General features: G+C 35.0%; 1 protein-coding gene across 10 annotated transcripts in view; it reads left to right on the top strand.

Moving 5' to 3' along the window:
• Nucleotides 1–9,882, top strand: part of LOC120081346 (probable UDP-3-O-acyl-N-acetylglucosamine deacetylase 1, mitochondrial) — a 43,045-nt gene extending 33,163 nt beyond the window's left edge. For 3 of the 10 annotated variants that reach the window (XM_039036121.1, XM_039036116.1, XM_039036115.1), the window contains 3 exons: nucleotides 4,577–4,721; nucleotides 6,132–6,239; nucleotides 9,519–9,882. In XM_039036121.1, coding sequence (XP_038892049.1) covers nucleotides 4,577–4,721; nucleotides 6,132–6,197 — 211 coding nt within the window. In that variant the 3' untranslated portion in view covers nucleotides 6,198–6,239; nucleotides 9,519–9,882. Of the gene's footprint in view, nucleotides 1–4,069; nucleotides 4,191–4,576; nucleotides 4,723–6,131; nucleotides 6,248–7,156; nucleotides 9,485–9,506 lie in introns of those variants that run through there. The other 7 variants (XR_005482794.1, XR_005482795.1, XM_039036118.1 and 4 more) reach the window with 7 other exon arrangements.
• Nucleotides 9,883–16,204: the final 6,322 nt, after the last annotated feature.

Genomic DNA, 16,204 nt, shown 5'->3' on the forward strand with positions numbered 1-16,204 from the left:
GCTTGTTCTGGAATAGGGACTAATGACTCAAAGAACAATGTATTAATGAGACCTAGTCATACAAATTTAATCTTATACGAGATCTCCCCTGAAATATCGGCTTAAACATGGGATAAGAGGATAGTTATTTATTTCCATCAAGGAAGCCGAGTATCAACTGACAAAAACAATATGTGAAGAGAGAGTCGAAAAAAATGAGTAATGAGGTAAAAGTCAATGTATTACCGATTATTGTCTGTATTTGAGTGGATACCCAACAAAGAAGCGCATTTATGAGCTACGGGGAATAATTATTGTATAGCGGTGTACTAGAGGTAGTACAAAGTCAAAACACCAGAAAAATACCGAATGTGTTACATCGCGACTAAACAGTTCGATAGGGAGGACTCTGATAATTTCAGGGTAAACTGGTATGTTGGCCGAAAAATCAGGTTGAGAGTTTGTCCCAAGAATCATCCCGAAATCTGCAATCTACTATTATAGATGGGCAAAACGCTGTTGGAGATCACTTGTAGACCCCAGGCAAAACTGATCTGCAGATCTGACCACCAGTGCCATCGACCCACTTGGGTAGAAGACCGACACATAAGGACTTACCAGCTTCTCCTGAAATGGATCGACCACAGTAGCTATCCGAAAACACGTCGAATCTGCTCGCTGATAAGAAGCTGCGATCGACAAGATCTGCTCCGGCTGGCTCGTCGCACCGGCGGGGTCGACCGACGAGGAGGTGCGGCTAGGGTCGAGTTGTGGCTGGAAGCGCTGCGATCTGATCGGCTGGGGAAGGATGGCTGAAATGTTGAACGGCTGGAGAACACTGGGATCGAGCGGCTGGAGTCGACCGACGAGGAGGTGCGGCTGGGGTCAAGGTGTGGCTGGAAGCGCTGCGATCTGGTCGGCTGGGCCATCAATAATTGCCAGATTATCAATGGATCCGGCTACCCTTTCAAGAGGTCTAGCTTTTCTTTCACACCCGCTTTCGACCATCCAATTCTTCTTCTAGTCATGGTCACCATTTTGTTATCGCCGCTACAGACTACTTCCCTATACAAGGGTTCAAGTTTCGATCGATATTTGCGGAGTTGATTATCCCTCTCGAAAACGAAGATTTGAAGTGGTCTATAATTTACTGAGTACTCGGTATAACTCACGCATTCGTGTACAAACCAGTGCAGACGAAGTAACACGAATATCTCCGGTAGTCAATCTATTTCCATCAGCCGGCCGGTGGGAGCGAGAAGTTTGGGATATGTTTGGTGTTTCTTTCCTGGTTGATTGGTCTATAAACCCGGGTGGCACTTTCCGCGGTTTTGTGCTTTTTACATTTTGATCCCCTTTTCCTCTCACCCCGGTTCTGGTTCAGGAAAGGGTCAACACAAGGATCTGACTTCGAAGCAATCTCTGGAGTTTTCCCTTATCCGAACGGGTCTCGCAAGAAAATAGGATTTTATATTGAGCTCCAAATATACGCTATTGGGATAGGATGGCTCCTACTAGCTCAGCAACAAGAAGAAGGAAAAGGATTAAATAGAGGAACTCCTGAACATTTGGCGATCTCAGATGTGTCGATATCGATGGTGAAAGACATATTTTGTTACTAAAAGGTGGGAAGAGCCTCTAAGAAAGAAGAGAAGGATGAGTAAGAAAATCAGAATTTGTCTCGAGCACGACATGTGTTCTCCTGTCGTCAATCTTATTAGTCGGTGTCTCCACTAGCTGTAGGGCAAAACAAGGCGTTCAGCTAAGAGCTGCCAGCAGCAACTAGAGCATCCCGTCTGAAGGTCGAAGGCAGGCTTCGAGATTGCGTATACGCGAAAAGAGATCGCTTTCGACTTTCTACCTCGACGTTTTGTGCCCACTTCGAGCGGCCGCGATCTGTCGAATGGCTCAAGCGGCTGCGATCTGTCGAACGGCTGGAGAACACTGGGATCAAGCGGCTGGAGTGGATCGAGCGACTGGGCTGTCTGCTGTTCGGCTGGGGGAAGAACGGCTGGAACTTGGCCGATTAGGGTTTGGGTCTGAAACAGATTTAATTATTTTGGGCAGTGCGGCTTGGAGATATTGTTCCACGGCTTCCCGAACGACTTTGGCAATATCGGCTTCCCAGCTAGTTCCAATGGAGGTTGCTAATGGAGAATCTGGTCTATTTTCATCAATGATGGCTAGGGTTTCGTCGCCATGCTCTGATACCATGTTGAAAAAAGAGGAAGAAAAGAACCCAAGATTTACGTGGAAAACCCTAGATCAGGGAGAAAAAACCACGATAGAGACTGATTTTTATTATTAATTCTGATAATCAAAGTACAAGAGAATAGGCCAAATAAATAGACTAGTGGGAAGCCCTAGTGTACACACAATTACTAAAATACCCCTAGGGTTACAAGCTGTTTTTTTTCAACAAATCCCAATCAATATGAATCACTATCATAATCTTGATATTTAAATCTATTTAAATATCTCCTATTTTCACTCTCTTCATGTTTAATTCACGATTAAACATTAGGTTAAATATATTGTATATATTTAACGCTTTGTTCCAAAAACCAAATTTGAACACTTCAAATTCGTTCGTCACACTGTTCTAAGGTTTAGTCCGATATGTAGGGGGATCTCATGGACCTATAGATCATGGGCTCCAACGATCCACGATTATCCGGCTAAACTCTTTAAACTAATTAACCACCATTTGTTGACTACCGGGTCACTCCACTAAAGCCCAGTAGTTGCACACCCCTCACTGTAGATATATATGTCCACTCGATATAACCATGATTAGTAAGTTAAACCCATCACACTTCGTAACAATGGTTGGGTCAAAAGCTGTTTTACTCCGAGATTACATCTTGCTCCTTAAGTCCCATTGATCCTCTAATGAACAATTGGTTTGTGATCCAATCACTAAATCGAGTCCCTCTCGGGCCATGAGAGGGTGGGACCTCTTGTTCAAGACCTGGAGTCAGCACTTAAGGGAACAACCTCTCTACTATCCCTAAAAGCGGGTAGGAGTGAATTCCGTCTTGCACCCTATGTCCCCAACTATCTACCCGGTCTTACCCTTAAAATGAGAGGCTTATTGAGCTAGCGCTGTTGAGCTAACCCTCACCCATGCAAATTTAAGGATAATCCCGAATAAACAGGAGTTCATAGTTAGCTCAGGATTAAGGTCAAGTTTCCTAGGTCATCGCTTTGAAATAGTCAGTCAACAGGGTTATAAAGTAAGAGTGACTTAATTCTTGGTCCGATCTTATGCAAACTTATTGTATAGGATGCCCCCGCTCCTCATGTCAATACATGAACGAATCAGGATTACTTCGTTTGTAGCACTTTACAATAAATTGTAACAACTACAGAGTGGGCCGCATTCGATTCGATAGTTTTACCAGAATAAGGTACCCAACCTTATTCATATACTATAGACCGTTTTGGCTATTTACTAAACTTGATCGACTCTTATGTCTCCACACAAAGTTCATGTATTCAAATAATAACCATGGATCTTTAGTTTATTATATTTAGACTTTACAAGTGCAATTCATATATTCAACAACAATTTTATTGAATAAACCTCAATAGATAGTAGAGTATGTTTAACATTACAAACTGGCAGTTTTAGGACATACAACCCAACATGTGTGGGACCATAAAATATTTCTGTTATTAGAATTTTCTCTTATTAGAGCAAGGGTAGGAGGTTAGACGTTTTTAATTTTTGCCATTTCTGTAAATTTGTAGCTCTTTGAGCAAGTTGAGAGGGAGGACGTCCTCAAGCTTCCTTGGCTTTTGCCAAAATAGTGATTATATAGTCGTTTTAGCAAGGATTTTTGCTCTCATTACTACATGATTTTGAGTTATATTAGTGAGCCTCTTTCCTATTGGAGCAAGGTTTCCTGGTTCATTTTCTTTCGTTAGCTCTTTGTTGATAGCTTTCCTCTTTTTCTTGGAAGTTTCTGGATCAAATTTATGAAGTTTGGAGGATTGTGGATTTTCTTGTTCTCTCTATATTTAGTGTTCGACACCAGCAACTAGAGGTTTTGTTAAGTAGTTATTAGAATCTTCGGGAGTTTTTCAGGAGTCTTGCTTGGAAAAAAATCTGTCTCTTTGCATGGACGCTTCTTCTTTGGCCAGATCGTTTTGTGTCTGCTTGATTAAAGGCCTCCTCTTTTGGTGTTCTCTTCTCAAACCTTTTGCTGGTGAGCTTTTCATGATATATGTTTAATTTGGGATCCCTTAATTTTTTATTTTTGCTCTCTCTCTCTTGTGTAGTTTGGCAATAGTCAAGTTTCATTTCTGGTTCAAGAAAATAGTCGTTTAATTAAGAAGATATTTTCTTGTCAACTCATAAATGAGAATGCAATGATGGAAAAAGTAATAGAGAGTTGCCAAGTTGTTTGTGAAAAGACCGATGGCAATGTTGACTAGTTTGGTTTGAATTATGGATTAGTTATACGTAAGTTACGTTGTAAGAGACTGGTGTATTTTGGAAATATATATATGTGTTTATTATATAAATAGAGAAGTCTTACTAAATTAAAATATATAGAAATTAATCAGATTTCCCTTTTCCTATCAACTCCAGTGTCAGCAAAGGTTGGATCAATCCCCCATTGCGTTTCCATGATGAACCTTGTCGCCACAAGGTTTTAGATTTTATTGGCGATCTCTCACTTTTTGCACAGTTGGGCAGTCAAGGGATTCCGGTGGCACACATAGTGGCTTACAAGGTAAGTTCTTTGTGATTTACTTCTTTAGTATGTGGTTATTAGGTATAGGATTATACTTCAAACCAGATTATAAGAATTCTTTAAAGCACAATCTAAACTTGTTTTGTTGTTTCTTACGTGCATGTCTTTTACTTATTCCTCATGCATGTCGTTGCCTGCATGATAAGAGCAAGGTATTGATGATTATGGTGTGTTGTGTGTGAGAAAGAGAGCGAAGTATCTTCTCAGATCTCCTTGCTCTTCTATGTCTTTCTGTCCTTGCCCTTTTTAAATATATTGATGATGTCATACCTATATTTAATTCTCTTGCCGTCGGCAGCTAATAGGAATTTATGAATTTGATGTTACCGTCTAAGATATATTTCTATTGTTTCCTCATTTCTCTGATACATTCTTGCCTCTTTGTGATTTGTTAATATCATGCCCTCCTTGGACATACTTGCATTTTACTACTACGCCTTGTTTCTAGAAGCTGCATCGAATTAAAGAAGTGCTTTATTTGAGGAATGGTGTGCCATGACTTTCAATTTTGAACCTCTAGTACCCATAGCATATCTTGAAAGGTATTGTTCCTCATATTATTCAATGAAAGAAACAATGAAAGAAAATTTCCTAGGGCAAGATACAAATTCCTCGATCTTGCTCTCAAGAAAGATATTCAGCCAAAAACTAACTTCCACTAATTCCCCCCCTCACACACATAAACTCTTTCCTTGAACTAACCGTGGTCCCCACTCCTACCATCATTGACATTTTCTATTCCTTCTTACCCCTTCGTCGATAATAAAGTATGACTGGAGGCCTAACATATCCATATCTTACTTTTTTGAACCTTGCATGTGACTAGATGGTGTGCTAAAGTGTCGATATAATTAAATTTACCATTTCTTGTTTAAAAAACAATTAAATTTACCACAACCCATCAACTTATGCTTTTGGAGATCCCGTGTTTAAACCCCTTAAAGTCATTTCTTCTCAAATTAATATTGATTTCCACTTGTTGGGTCTTCTACAAATTTTCAAGTCAACAAGGGGGAATGTTAAAATATTGATATAATTAAAATGATCATAACTCATCAACTTGTGCCTTTGGATCAATCAGTGATTTGAAACAATTATATGTTTTGTACGATTCTTTTGAACTAAATATGAAGGATATGGTTAATTGATACACTTGAGTTTAAATCTATGTAATTCCCAAAGTTTAGGGTGCAAATTGATTTTTTCTTTTAAAATTTATTATGTTTTTATGTTCTTTTGGTTTATCTTCCGTTTTTGAAAGAAGTTATGTTCGTGGATTTGCTTGGGAAGCTCAAAGGGAATAAGTTTTGCAACCCTTCTTTTTCTTCTTTTTTTTCCCATCTTTTTCTTAGGGATATATATAAGATTGCGGGATTTATCTCAATGCAGGGTGGTCATGCTATGCACACCAATTTTGTTCGCCACTTATCGGAAAACATTCGAGTGGAGAAGTAGCTGTCTTCCCTTGCAGAAGTATAAAAAGATGCTACAGTTGCGGTAATGAGGTCTTTGACATTTCTCCACTAGTTGCTTGATAGGTGAAACTTGGGAAATGATTAGAAATAACCCTCAAATGTTTCCATCTTTCGGAACTAGCACCCTTTTAAAAAATTTATTTAAATGGTTTTTCTCTGTCCATTTTGACCGAGATCGACGACCGAGATGTGGACAAAAAAATAAACCTTTTCATCTTATTAATTATTTTGGGCTTTCTCGGCGAAATTTTGCATGATTAACATCGAGATTCTACTAATTTTTTCAAATAGTATATAATCTTTTCAAATCTTATACCAAATCTTATATTTTTTCAAAATTTATCCGAATTTGGTTATTTTTACCAAATCTTATATCAAATCTTACTTAATGTTTTAAATCTTTCACCAATTTTGTTTCCACAATTATTTGAATTTTCAAATGGATTTACTTATCCAAATGGATTTTCTAGATGAATGTTAGGTGAATGCACTGTGATTTTTAAATTTTGGGAGATCAAATTTTGCAAAAAAATAAGTAAGATTTGGGAAATATATAGAATCTCGGTGTTAATCCTGCACGAGATTTCGGTGGTCGATCTTGGTCGAGATAGACCGAGAACAATTATTTTAACGAACTTTCTAAAAGAGTGCTAGTTTTGGAAGATGAAAACTTCTGGGGTTAATTTTGACAATTTTTCATGAAACTTTTAAGATCTATTTCTGAAATAGAGACATTCTGCTGTAATTTGGGAAAATAGTTGTGTAAAATCTATATGTACGATCAAAGGGTAGGCTTTGTCACAATTGCATGGTATTGGTAATAAGTCTAAACGGCATTATAGCATTTTCTTAAGTTTCAACATCCGGATTTGGTTTTGATTCAGGATACAAAGCGACCACTTTTTTTATAATCTCTTATCAAATCTTTATGGAGTTCAGGGGTTTGGCTGGACTTATGTTGAAGCTTTTGGAAAATCAGATCTTCTAATTATGTGGGATGAAAACAATTCAACTCCTTTGGAATTTCTTATAGGTGGTTTTACGTCATCCGTTAAATTCAAGATTCAATGAAATATTTGGTGCTGGGTTACCAACGTTTATGGCGCATTATTCCCCAATGGTTCAGTTCAGTTTTTGTTCATTGGGATGAAGTTACATGCCCTTGGAATCTCACTTTCCAAAAGTCGCTCAATGAAGAAGAATTTTCAGATTTTCAACTTTTGCTAAGCTGTTTAGTTCGCAAACAGTTCTCCTTCTCAGTATTCAAGACGTTGGTCTTTGGACTCCTCTAGGAGATTCTCAGTTAAATCATTCTCTAAACATCTATATTTTGCGTCCCCAATGGCTAAGCTTATCATGCTATTTGGAAAGCCAAATGCGCAAAGTGTATTAACTTTCTTGTTTGGATAATGCTTTCACAAGCTTCAAACACTATTTGTCCTTTGTGTTTAGCTCGTTGAGAACATCCTTCATATTTTGGTGATGAGCATCCTTCATATTTTGGTTGGTCCACACTTGGCCTCTAGTCTCAGATTTTGTGGTCCATTGCAGTTAAAGCTCTTTTGTCTGAGATTTAGTTTGATCATAATTAGAGGGTTTTTATGATAATTCCCTCCCTTGGTTGGCTTGTCTGGATTCAATTTATCTTCTTGCTTCTTCATGGTGTTTTCTATCCAAGGCTTTTTCTAGTTATTCTATTTAGGATATTAGTTCTGCTTTTTCTAGTTATTCTATTTAGGATATTAGTTTTGAATTAGAGCGTTTTTATTTCCACTATATAACTCTGAGTTATCTAAGTTGTAATTTTCTTTATTATTGTTCATGATATTTTGAGCATTAGACTCTTTTCAATATATCAATAAAAGGTCTCGTTTCCTTTTCAAAAAAGAAAAAAAAATAAAAATAAAAATAAAATACTAGTGTCGTATATTGGAGGAAGATTTTGTGTTCCTTTAATCCACAATTCAAAATGAGGTGAAGATTGATTTAGGTATGTATCTGTATGTTGTATTCGAGTATCCTTAACCCGTTAGAGAAATAGGCCCCGTTTGGTAACCGTTTTTTTTTTTTAAAAAAAAAATAAAATTAAGCATATAGACACTACTTCCACCTTTAAATTTCTTACTTTGTTATCTACTTTTTACTAATAGTTTAAAAAACCAAGCCAAATTTTGAAAACTGAAAAAAGTAGCTTTTCAAAAAAGTTGTCCCGTTTTTGGAATTTGGCTGAGAATTTAACCATTGTACTTAAGACAGATGCAAAGCAATGTAAGAAATTGGGGAGAAAATAGGCTTAATTTTCAAAAACCAAAAAGAAAAAACGAAATAGTTACTAAACGAGGTGTTAGCTTTTATCTTCTTTTGAAGGGAATAAGAGAACACTGCATTGAAGTGAAGTACAAAATTTGCCTTAATGGAAATAATTGATAGAAAAATTGGCATTGGGAATCTACGACTCGCGACAAAGCTCTGTTGGCTAAATGGATTTGGCGTTTCACCCTTGAGGCTAATTCTCTCTGACATAGGATTATTGTTAGTAAATTTGGTTTTCATCCTTTTGATTGGTCTTCAATAGAGTTAAAAGACACTTATCGGAACACGGGGAGGATATTTCCTTGGAGTTCCCCCCCTCCCATTTGGTTCATTGTACGTGGGGGACGAGAAGGAAACATATTTTGGGAAGATCGGTGGGTGGGTTATCTGCTCTATGTTTCCTTGGCTATTTCACTTGTTCATTAAAAAATTGTTTGATCTCTCTGATTTTCCATTGTAGTCGGGAGCTCAATGTCTTTTTCTTTTAGTTTCCGCCGTTCATTGTCCAATTAGGAAACGACAGAGGTTGTCTCTCTATTGTCATTAATAGGGAAGTTCAATTTAGGCTTGAGAGAAGGGATGTGCAACTCTGGAGCCCTAGTCTGTTGGAGGGTTTCTCTTGTAAATTTTTTTTTCATACTTTATTGAACCCTTCTCCTAACAATGAGTTGGCTGATCCAGAGGCTTCCTGTGCAGTCGACCCTACATTTTGTAATTTTTCATGTTCCTTAAAACTGTCGTACGTGCATTGAATTCGTAGCTACATACATACATCTTGCACTAACTTGCAACGTCACTCTTCTCCTTCCTCATGAACAGCAACCAGAGTTTTTGAGTTGCTGTTGTATTAAAGCGATTTATTTGCTCTGTTCGTCATAAACATAATCTTTTGTGGGATTCACATATGGTCTCCGTTTACAGTCATTTAATGTAGAGGTTACAGTTTCTAATATCTTGCTGATACACTTTATTCTGAAATTCTCTGCAGGAGTCCACAACTTTCTTACTTTCTTCTTCCTTCATCGGCTGACACCCAAATGCGTGCTCATCGAGGAGGATATCATCGGCATGTGAAGAACAGTACACCTCAAAAATCGTTTCTTGATGGTAGTGTTATTGATCACTTATTTGACAGAGTCGATACAAATTGTTTAGAGAATGACAGTTAGATTGACAAGGCTTGGTCCTTTTTAGGTGATAGCTGCTAAAACTTCACTCCAGGTTATTAATGTTAGATGCAAATTGTATTCTAGTCAGTAGGAAGGATTCATGGGCGTCTAATTTGAGTTTGACCATCCACTCTGGAAGTTTTCTTGAAATCATAATCATTCAAATTGACAATCGATCTTAAACATCCTTCCATTTGGAACGTCTTTTGATCTAAGAGGTCATGAGTTCAATTCATGGTGACCATTTAGGATTTAATATCATACGAGTTTTTTTGACATTAAAATGTAGGGTCAGACGGGTCTATGAGATTAATCGAAGGACGCGTAAGTTGGTTTTGGACACCCACGGACACAAAAAAAAAAGGACATCTTTTGATCTCGAAACTTCTATAGATCATCTTCTCAACTGTTAGATATTTTGTATTGTGTCCTTAAACTTTCCTTCAATGTTTAGTTCGTTTTTTTAATTAATATTATTGGAAAGAAAACATTTCAGTAGAGAAGTAAAATACAAGGGAGATTTGCAAAAAATGCTTGCTGAAGTTGTAATAAAAAGCACATTGTCTTAAAAAGGAGGGAAACCTTTATGTTTTCTTACAGGAAGTCTTTGGTTTCTTTTAATTCAGTTGCATGAAAGGAAGCTCCTAATAAAGTCAATTTTGTTCATATTTTACTCTTTTCTGTTTCTTTTTCTTTTTTTTCTTCTTCTTTTTTTTCCTTTTATTTTTTTTTAAAAATTTATTATAATATGAATTAGAATGTGCTATATCCAAACGCAACTTTAACCTACAACAACCCTACTCTTCAATTGGTGGTTTGGTTGACTTGCCCATTGGCTTGGTCCAATTTTTGTTGTTCAAATGGGCTAAAAAATCGAGTCTAATCAAACTTCTTACTCATAAATGAATAAATTTCATGTCTATATTAAGTTTGTATTAATTTTTGTTTTGAAAAAATGATAAAGATCAAAATTACTTTGTGCGTAGTGTAGAAGTTACTGCAAAGAAAATTAGGGGTAAATAAACGATGTCAGCGAGTACGAAGATAATTTCTCATAAAAGGAGAAGAAAAATGTATTAAAAAAAAAAATAAAGACCTTTTATTTTAATATTGCACTTTGAAAAAATAATTAGGAAAATATAGTGGTTTTGAAAATATTTAGAAAAATGTAGTGTGGTAGAGGTATTCATAGGTCGGACAAGGAAAGAGTATTGAGAGTTGAAGTAGTTCATTTCTTTTCTTCTTTTTGTTAGTTGTCTTCCCTTCCACTATATTTTTATTTATTTCATCGTTAGATTACTCTATTCAAGTTGCCTTTGATAATATAATGACACTTTTTTTTTTTTTTAATGAAAGTTTCAAATTGTTAAAGTTTAATAATTAAAAATTGAGTTGTTAAATTCTCATTTAAGAATAATAGATATAATTAAATTTAAATTTAATTCAACTAGTTAAAATATTATATCATCGACTTAAAAATTAGATATATGTGAACAAAATAATTTCTAATTAATATATTAGTGAGCATATATTGAGATCACGTACATACCTAAGTTGAAATGTGAATTGAATTAAAAGAATATTAGGTTAAAAACATGTTTGATCGTGGAACTTTCAAAATTATAGATGAGCAATGACAAGAGATACAATCTCTTTCAAACCTCTCAAGTTATAGAGGAGCAATGACAAGAGATACAATCCTTAAAGGCTAGATCGGGCAAAATGAAAGAAAAAAGACAAATTGAGATAGATGATGGAAAGCCATGACCTTACATCTCATGAAATCACAAGATAAATCAAATTAAGTTGAGTTGAATGCTTAATAATTGAGTTGTTTTTCTTTATAATTGAGTTTTAGGTTTTCATTGAAGGGTTCTTTATAATTGAGTTGAATGCTTGTGAGCGTTGGCTTCCTCATCTTAATGGGAAGGTAAGGACCATCAATTCCTACTTATAGAGTTTTTCCCTAATTGCAATCTCATGGGACTTGTGCTAAATTCTAAATCTCTCTATTTTGTTTATGGATTTTCATCTTTGGATTATCTTCATGGTTGTTTTTCTTTGACATTGTTTGAAAAACTAGTCAAAGTTGCATGATTCATCATTATGGATTAAGAATTAATCCGTAATGGTTAATCCTCTTAATCACTTAATAGCAAAGTTCAGTCAAACTTGTAGATTATGTGGCATCCTATGAATTACTATTGTTTGTTTAATTAGATGAAGATCATACCAAGTGACTAGTTAGATGTTACCCATTTGTTATAGGTTTTAGCATTTTCCCTAAAAATTAATGTGGTTAACTAATTTATTTGGCGTCCACTACATCTAAATATATTGGTTAATTATTAGCTTTGCACTTTTGGTCAGCACCACTGAATATGTTGGCTAAGCATAAGAAAAGAAATGTGTAACATCCCATGTTTTCGGTAATTTTAAATTAACGAAAAACTATCTTTTTAGTCCATTAATTTTATTAGAAATAGGTGCAATTGATCCTTAAGATTTCAATTTGACTACTTTAGGTTCTGTTTGGTAACAATTTCGTTTTTTGTTTTTGTTTTTTAAAATTAAGCCTATTTTCTCTTCATGACTTAAAATGATTTGCATCTTTCTTAGATACAATGGTTGAATTCTTAGTCAAATTCCAAAAACAAAAATAACTTTTTTCAAGCTACTTTTTTTAGTTTTCAAAATTTGACTTGGTTTGTTAAACCATTGGTAGAATGTAAATAACAAAGGAAGAAAGTTGGAGTGAAAATAGTGTTTTTATAGGCTTAATTTTAAAAAAAAAACAAAAAACAAAAAACAAAATGGTTACCAGACGGGTTTAAAAATGAAAATAGGTTTAAAAAGTTCTTATTTCCATTATTTACATCAATTAAACTTTGTTATTATTGCCAACATTAGCCTAACTCAACTGGGATAATCTTAGTACTATTGACCTTGAAGTCAGACGTTCGATTCTACCACCCTACACTTTATTTACAATAACTTTGCAATAAATAAAAAGAATTTAATTATTATTTTAAATATTTACATGACATTTTTAAGAGAAATAATTTCCCTAAAAAATAAATATTTTTTCTGTCCTCTCTTTTTCCCCTCCCTCGGCCCTCTCTCTCGCTCTACCGTTTTCTCACTGGTGACTCCATGACCAAACCACTCACTCGCCTTCACACAAGGATTTCATCTTCTTTATCACCCAACTTTCCAAATACCCAAAAGATCCCTAACTTCTCAATTTAGTTAGAAAAAAAAAATTGTCCTTCCCACTGCCCTCCAATTCAACCAGCTTGTTAGACTCTCTGATTATGTCTTCCTTAGCTCATAAAACTCATTAAAAATATGTTTGTTGGTATCTTTATTATCTCTCCTTCAGAAGTATCCAAATCAAGATTTTCACCCCCTTCGTCCCTCTCCAGCTTCCAAATTAAATATAAACTATTTTCTATAACCTTCTGAGTCATTGAAATCGGAAAAGAACCGATTTGTTAGGTCAAGATTTATGCTCCGTGCCATGGCCAGTGCTAGGTGTTAGCTGTGGTTTTCTAATGGAGTCACCGATGAGGGGACTGGAGGAACAGGAAGGAAGGATGGTGGGGAGAGGGGAGTAGAGAGATGAGAGGTATAGGAGAAAGAGGATGGAGAGGATATATATATATATATATATATATATATTAATTTAAAATGTCATGTAAATATTTAAAATAATAACTAAAAATATTAATTAATGTATAACATGGAAATAAGAGCAGTTTTGTCTGACTTTGGTAAGTACTAAGGTTCTAAAAGCATTCTATTTTCTTAGTAGTTGCTGGAATTTGGTATTCTAATTCTTAATCTTATGGTCGGCTTAAGTTCAAGGCTTTATTGGAAAATCAAAGATAATTTTAAATCAATCAATTAATAGTTAGGTAAGTGTTTTAAGGACTTTGTAGATTGAGATTATGTTTGGAATTATGTCCGAGTGGTTGAATTTGATTATGGTTCATCTAAGATAGGAAGGAAATTAAATTATTTGGTTTAGGTTTCGAGGTAAATATCTCTACTGCTGGAATGCCCTCGAACCAAGTAAAATTATGTTTTAATGTCCTTATATGTGATTGAATATGTCAGTTTTTGATTGATAAGTATGTACATCACTGTAGCATGATCTATGATATTATGCGATTTTATATGGGACATGCATGTTTATGTTAAGTGAAATATCAAACATGACAAAGTATGACACGACTCGCCTGAAAAAGCACATGATACACACTCCCTTGAAAAGGTACATGGCACCATTAGCTTGAAAAGGCACATAATACGCATAATGCCTTGGAATGGCACATGATATGAAAAAAAAAAAAAAAAAAGCCATGAGAGGGCACATGACAAGAAAATAACCTAAAGTGGCACATGACATAGTTTAGCCAAATCTGACTAACTTTTTGGTTCCACTAGTCGAAAGAATTTTCAGACTCATGATTGTATGTGATTGCATAGTCTCATACCGGTAGTGGGACTACTTACTGAATATTTTATGTACTCAATATTTCTTTATCATTTTTTTAGATAAAATCGAAGAACGTACCACACACATGACGAGAAAAATCTAGGATGGATTCGTGGGATTAGTGATATTTTGCATCCGCATTAAGTCATTTAGTTTTAAGTATTGTGAATGTTTTTAGTCAGATGTTTTGAATTAAAATGTTAAATTCTAAAATTCTTTCTTATTAATGTTTTTAGGGCATCCCAATAAATGTTTTTCCTTGTTTGGGACAAATTATTTTATTAATGTTTGTTTAATTATATAAATTTCTTTTTAAGTTAGATTGGTTAAAGAACATTGTTTTGAAATATACATCCATGAAGCAGTGCCCATGTAAAAAGATCATAGGAAAGTCAGGTCATTATAATATGGATTAAATTATATGAAATCAACGATCAAGCAAGTACTTGGGAATATCTCTAAAACCTATGTTAGGTCGCTTTTACTTTTCTTGCACTTTACTTTCTTGTGTTTATGTTTCACATTTTATTTTTCCGTGTTTGCTTCTCAAACCACACCAAGTTCCCCCTCTTGTTGCTTCAACTAAGAAAATTAGTTTAGTGAAACTAATCTTCGTGCTTCCCTACGGATCGACCTGGTCTTCCCCCTTGTACTACTCAATAGTATAGGTTGCATTGATTGGTAATTATACATTTTATTTGATTGGTTGAGGAAGGATTCAACACCCTTTCTTCGATCTATTAGTGGTTTTCAAATTAAGTTTTGAATAAGTGGATATTGTCAAAGGGAAAAGCAATGTCATATGTAAACATGAAGAGACTCATCAAATGATGTTGGAAAATCTGGATTCCAAAACTATTAAATGCATCTTTTGTATCGAACCTGATTACATGTACATTGAAATTGAATCTCACCCAAACAAATGGAGCTGCAAAGTTTTTTTTTTTGTTTTTTCCTTTTACTTTAGATAAGGGAAAGGGAAAATTAGTTAAAAAAAAAGTGGTACAGTATACAAATAAAATTCTTTTAAAGAAATATAGTATCATTATGGCCCCTACTTAGGATTTACAATCATGGATTGTTCCATGAAGTTAGTTGAGCTACATGTAAGCTGATTCAAACACTCCTAAATATTAGAAAAGAGAGCAACATAGAATAAAATTCAAACTATTGTCATCAACTTTTGTTAAAACGTAACTAAGTTATCCTTCTCATTTTCTAAGCATGTCCCAATAATCTTGAAAAACATATTTACCCTCATGATTGGTCAAATAAACTCCATCTTGTCTTGCACTCCAAGAGCAATTGAAATTTCCACAAAAATTATATAAGAAATCAACATTGCTGCAAAAAGAATTAAATTCCAAAAATCCGTTTTCCCATTCCAATCTACAATGGAATTTAGTGGTCTCTATAAAGTTATATCTGAATGACCAATCATGTTGATCACCTGGAAAGAGTATACGCAAACCTAAATCTTCATCTTTTGAGAAGCAATGACTGTCTAATAAGTACATTTTCAAATCGTTGTGAATTTCAACTCGATAATTGCAAAAGAAGTAGATAGATGGTGTCGGTGGTGCGAAGAATCTAGGAATTACATCATCGTTTTTGTTCTTTCCAAACTTGCGTTGGGCCATCGACATATCAAACAAGGGGATTAGAAAGAGCATTATGAAAAACATGAGTCGATGTCGTGCCATTGTCAATGTGTAGGAGAAGGATCCTTGTATGTCCATTTATAAGTTTGTATTGTGCGTTTTTTGTTTTTTATTTGTTCTCTTTGGAATTGAGGGACTTAGATTAATTGTTTGTTTGAGAAATTTGAGGCACTTGTTTAGTCTTTTGTTTACTTTAACTTAGATTGTTTTGAGTGTGTGAGGTCCATTTAGGACTGGAGGAGAAGTTTTGCTTTCTTTTTGGTTTTTGCGGTTGTGTGGAGCTTGGAGAGGCCAAAAAAGTCGTGGTAGATAGATTATTATTTTTTTCTCGCTATTTATTATA

Source organism: Benincasa hispida, chromosome 7 (assembly GCF_009727055.1).
Source record: "Benincasa hispida cultivar B227 chromosome 7, ASM972705v1, whole genome shotgun sequence".
NCBI classification, from domain to species: domain Eukaryota; kingdom Viridiplantae; phylum Streptophyta; class Magnoliopsida; order Cucurbitales; family Cucurbitaceae; genus Benincasa; species Benincasa hispida.